The 6,000-nt window shown below is 40.2% G+C and overlaps 1 protein-coding gene across 1 annotated transcript in view; it reads left to right on the top strand.

Moving 5' to 3' along the window:
* LOC308297289 (ankyrin-3-like) overlaps positions 1–6,000 on the top strand; it is a gene marked incomplete at both ends in the record, with an annotated part of 206,468 nt that overhangs the window by 138,360 nt on the left and 62,108 nt on the right. Inside the window, 2 exons of the mRNA XM_080740702.1 lie at positions 1,588–1,683; positions 4,991–5,063. Of these exons, the coding sequence (XP_080596828.1) occupies positions 1,588–1,683; positions 4,991–5,063 (169 nt within the window). The remainder of the gene's footprint in view (positions 1–1,587; positions 1,684–4,990; positions 5,064–6,000) is intronic.

Genomic DNA, 6,000 nt, shown 5'->3' with positions numbered 1-6,000 from the left:
ACGATACCTCTGAAAAGGCATATCGTGGAGACATTGTATCGTCTCAACGATAATTATCACCATATCGCCCACCCCTAGCATGCACACACACACACACACACACGCACACACACACACACACACACACACACACACACACACACACACACACACACACACACACACACACACACACACACACACCGTTTGCCGTTTTTGTGCACTGCTGCATAGTGTGAAACATGCCCACACACTGACGCACATCAGACTTACCGTATATAGTGCTTTTCAAGATACCCAAAGTCACCTTACAAAACAAATGAAAAATAAATAAAGATAAAATAAACAACTTTATTTAGGAGTTAAAAGGATAAAAGAGCTAAAATTGTACTCGTTCATAACCTCTCTTTTTCCTTCACGAACTTATGCACACAAAAAGGTGATAATCATCACCATAATAGGTCGTCTTTATATACCGACCTCTTCTAAGTATCCAAAGTCGTTTTACATAAAGGTCTAGACTCTACAGTAGCACAATATTCATTGTCATGGGCTAAATAAACAAGCATGTTGTTCAAAATGCGGTTCTTTATTGTTATTTGACAGCAAAAATACATGTTCATTCTCTCTAAATAGGATCATCGGGCATGAATGGCGTTTCAAGTGTGTTGTCCCGGTTTTATGGCAATCATATTTATACGGCGCCTCGCACTTCAAACAGACAGCAAAAGACGGACAATATTAAATCCTGTTGGTTATTGATTAAACAAGGCGAGTGATGGTTCATTCAGTCAAAATCAATCTCACTTGCATTTCAAAACGTATCCTTTGACTGGCTGGTGATGTAACATCACGGACACAAGGTATTTGTAAACAGACTTGTGTGGATGACAGAGATATTTAAGTGAAATCTGCACACGCCCGCAAGCACGTAGTGGCCTTCTCATGTAATGCTAAGCAGCATGCAACAAAAACATCATTCCACCCACCTTTTTCACATCTGTAAAGCAAGCTGATTCTGATACGTGGAGAAGTGATATACTACATCTAGAAGTGCTCCAGTGTCATGTCGTACCCCAGTGGTTCTCAAACTTGGGGTCGGGACCCCAAGTGGGGTCCCCAAATTATTTTGTGGGGTCCCCAGATGATTAGCTTAATGTAATTTATTTTTTCTCACTCAACGGTAAACATATCAACATACCGTATAAGTGTATACAGGGTATCTGCACATTTATAAAGTGAGGACTTTCAAGACCGTTTTAATACCAAACTGGCCAAATATTAAGTAAGGAAGAGGCGAACATTGTGAAAATAGGCGATCTACATGCTCTACATGCTCACAGCGATCTACATGCTCACAACGCCTCGCATTGCGAGGCGTTGTGAGCATGTAGATGAGCATGTAGTTTGTCTATTTTCACAATATTTATCTGTGGAACCGAGTCACATTAAATGTAATACCTACAATTCCAAGTGCTTGTCAGGGTGGGGGGTCCCCAGTTCAAATATGTTTATTTTGGGGGTCACTGCCTAAAAAGTCTTGAGAACCCCTGACGTACCCAATGCTGTTTGTGTATTCACTGTCAACACCTCTCCTTCGCCTCGCAGAACGGGAACACTGCCCTGTCCATCTCTCGTCGCCTCGGTTACATCTCGGTGGTGGACACTCTGAGGCCCATGACGGACGAGAACCTGGTCACCATGGTGAGTCAGTGTGTCCCTGTCGGAGGAGTGGCACGTAGTTAAATCTATACTTGACTAGGGCTGTCACGATTATGACATTTTACATGACGATTATTTGTCACTCAAATAATTGCGATTAACGATTTAATTGTGTTTTTGTCGTTGACGATGACATTTCTGTTTGGCTTTTAGGCTTTTAAGTTGCACATGGTAGATATGACACATAACCTAAATATACAAAGAAATTACTGACATATTTGACAACTTTATACTTAAAAAAGAACATTGATAGTGGAAATAGCCGATCTACAAGCTCACAACGCGTCGCGATGCGACACGTTGTGAGCTTGTAGGTCTGCTATTTCCACTATTTTTGTATTTTTTTACATGGAAACGATTATGACGATTATGAAACATAATTACGACTATTTCAAAAAATCGCGATTAGACGATTATGTAATAATTGTGACAGCCCTATACTTGACCCTGTATTATGATATCACCGACCATACTCCATACTACAGTGTATTCCCAGATGTGAACATGATCTGCTAGGCAAGGCAAGTCGATTTGGACATTTCATCCAGGCAAAAGCAATTCAAAGTGCTTTACGTTATGTATAAAAAAGGTGTTAAAGACATGCAAGGAATTTGATTTGTCTGTGTTTGGCAAAAGAAACATATGTTCTTACCCTTTGGATAACTTTGTACTTTTTCACCTTCAGTTGGTGCTTCATGTCCATAATGAGTAAAATCTCCGGGGTGATTTTTTTGCTTGTCACGTACAGTGTGATAGAGACCTGCAGCAGCTTATATGGCGCGATCTAAGATTTGCCTACGGGAATTCCAAAATAACTGTGTGACCCAGGGGTATAGCGCCCTCTAGCGGCAGTGATGTCAGACTTGGTTGCTCTGCACTGTAGAAGCTGAATGAATTGACATTCTGTTGGACCACATTACAATTTGGATTGTCAAGCAACAGCATCAGTCCACAGGGGCTTCACAGGAGGGGGGGGGGGGGGGGGGAGTGGGACTGAGTTACTAGGGCCCAAGGTGGAGGGGCCTTAATTATTTTAGCACCACTGACATAGAAACATTAGAAGGATTTGAAACATTCAAAGACTTGCACAAATGTTCAAGATTTTTAAAAAATAGCCGATCTACAAGCTTGCAGCGAGCGCGGCACTCGGTGCCGCACTGTGAGCTTGTATATCTGCTATTTTTCAATAGTTAAAGGGCCCAGAATTTGGTGCGACACCCCTGTCAGTCCAGACTAGTGTGAACCCAGTCAGATATGTTGTGTGTGTCACGTGTGTGATGTCGTCTTGACTGAGTGACATGCCAGGATTTGAGCTTAAGGTTTCTCCTCAAATAGCCCTAGATCCCTGACAGTGACCTGCTTCATTCACGTGTATGGAAGCCAGAGGAAGAGGGTGGAGGGTAGAGGCTGTATAGGCAGGTAAAGAGGTGGCGTAATTGCGAGACAGAGTTAAAGGGATATTCCAAACAGCTTATGGGCTTCTCTCCACATACACATCCATTGTAACTTCAAACTCCATTTTAACCATGATAGATTCATTAAAAACACACATTATTTGACTCATACTACCCTCCTAATATGTGAGCAGGCCGTGTTTTTCCATAACTTTTTTCATTTATTTTTAATAATTATTTGGGAAAATGAAAAAAATTAAATACAAAACATAATTATTAAAAATAAATGAAAAAAGTTATTGAAAAAACACGGCCTGCTCACGTATTAGGAGGGTAATATGAGTCACCAGAAAATATAATTGGTGTTTTGAATGAATCTATCATGGTTAAAATGAAGTTTTAAGTTACAATGGGTGCTGTGTGTGGGGAGGGGCCCTGGGCCTGGAGGGCGTGGTAACATTTACATCAAATATCTAAATATTGAATCAAGCAAATTAAAAACTGTCCAGGGTGTTCATAAAAGCCTGATTAGCCCTATTCACGACCCGCCCACCCAGCAAATTCTTCAGCATCCCCCGGGTGCTGACATCAATTTAGAAGGGGAAACTATAACAGAAATAGCTGGACTTAAAGTGATCCCTGACTAATACGACAAATATGCCTTAAAACATTATAATTGTCCTCTATAACTACAATAAAATTAAAAACACCTTAATTATTTTATTTCTTCTAGAAATAGCTAATCTTTCACTCAACAGGGGAAATGCCCGTCGCAAGTTGATGATGTCATAAATGTCATGTGTGATCTATCCCTATGGAATGTATGGCATGCATGTGCAAATAAAAACAAACGTAATACTTCATATGGTTAATATGAGCATCAACTCAATATTTCAAATGTGTTTTTTGCACATGCATTCCATAAATTCCATAGGGATAGATCACACATGACATTTATGAGATCATCAACTTGCGACATGCATTTCCCCTATTGAGTGAAAGATTAGCTATTTCTTGAAGAAATAAAATATTGAAGGTGTTTTTAATTTTACATTGTAGTTATAGAGGACAATTATAATGTATTAAGGCATATTTTTCGTATTAGTCAGGGATCACTTTAAAGCCAACAAATCATTATTTCGAACGGTAAAGTAAATTATAATGCTTTGTGCCTTTTACTATCATGTGTTCTTGATCATGCTAGCCGTATTTTATACTTTACTATTCGGAAATTGCATTAAATTTGCGATTTCTGTGTTAACTCTATAGGCTTATAGTAGGATTTTCCCCTTCAAAACGTGACTTCAGCACCCGGGGGATGCTGAGTGGGCGGGTCGTGAATAGGCCTAATTAGACAATAAAATGACCCAAAGTTTTTTTAAAGTGGAATATCCCTTTAACAAACAGAGGGAGAGAGAAGTCATTGGCAGAATCTGCAGCATTGAACATGGATGCTGCCGTCTCTGTATCTTTAAGATAAAGTTCCTCCCCTTGTACCCGTTTTTGACTGTGATGTATTATTCATGTTGGCCTCGGCTGTCCTCCACATCTCTGCTGAATGCTTCCTTGCTCTGTTGTTTTGCAATGCAAACACGACTATAATAAACTGTTGTACTTTCTATTTATAATATAATTATATTATAACTGTTAACATTTATACTGGGCCTTTATTATTTTCCGAGAGATACAACGTGTCAGGAATGTCATATGTGGAAATAACATGTTTTCGCAATTCAACACGTTATCCCCCTGTGGAATTGGATTGGAAATGTTTTTTTTTTTTTCTTTATGGATATGGTATGAATGTACTTCCTGCAGCAGGGACAGGGGTGGGGGTGTCGTGTTATGTCATGATCTTCTCTTCTCATTTGTCCATCTGCTTTTCTTGTTCACAGACTGCGACGGAAAAACACAAAATCAACGTCCCAGAGACCATGAACGAGTTCCTCGACATGTCCGATGACGAAGGTATGAGCACAGTTTCTCCCATCACATAATCAGCCACGCCTTCCAGAAGTGCTAAGAGTGGAATTATCTTCCTGATAATCGTCTGACTTGTTGTGTTTGGTGTTAATTGAGTGCATGACCTCCATACACTAGTGAATGTCATATGTGATTGTGTGCCACGTGTTGTGTCTAATGAACATTTGTGCCTTTTTTAACCCTATGTGTATTCAAATCACACAGTCCGGGCCAATATGCCTGAAATTCTCAATGAGGAGTGTATGTCAGGTGTTGACGAAGGTATTTCCCCACCCGTATGCTTCCTTATGCCATCTTTGTCGTTTGTCTCCCACTCACATGCCACTGTCCGCCCAGCCGTCACCTGCTTCCTGTTGTCGGAGAGCTAAACCATCGTGCCACTGCCATGCTATCCTCCTTTGCTTTACTGTTTTACTGTTTAAAAGGAAGTTGCCTGGCAAAATCACTCTATACACACCCCCAGCCAGAATACGCACACACTCTCTCTCGCTCTAAGCTGCGCACACTATTTCTTGATTATGGAATGTTACGCAATTCAAGGCACTATTATTTCCAAAACGTTGGTTTTGGTCTAAACGTGTTGTCCTTCCAGGTCTTACACCACACAGATATTCTATTCCATTTGAGTTTTCTTGACTTTTGTGTACAGTTCTCATTTTGTCAGAGAACGTGTGAGGTTGTTTTGAATTTTGGTTGTGTGGTGTTTTGTTTTCCTTCTGGCTGGTCATAGACAATCCAGTCATGCTAGTTGGCAAACTGCTCCAATGTCGACCTCATTTTCACTTCCACTCAAAATACAATTTCTGCCGAAACCACTTTGGAACCTTTTTTTTTTTGTTTGTTTCTCATCATTGTCAACACCATAAGCAGCATAATAAACTACATAACTGTGCTCATCAAGCACTTTTCAGTTATGTAAAGT

Source organism: Nannobrachium achirus, assembly GCF_963921795.1.
Source record: "Nannobrachium achirus genome assembly, chromosome: 13".
NCBI classification, from domain to species: domain Eukaryota; kingdom Metazoa; phylum Chordata; class Actinopteri; order Myctophiformes; family Myctophidae; genus Nannobrachium; species Nannobrachium achirus.
The sequence above is the reverse complement of the archived record's forward strand: the minus strand, read 5'-3'. Positions and strand labels throughout refer to the sequence as shown.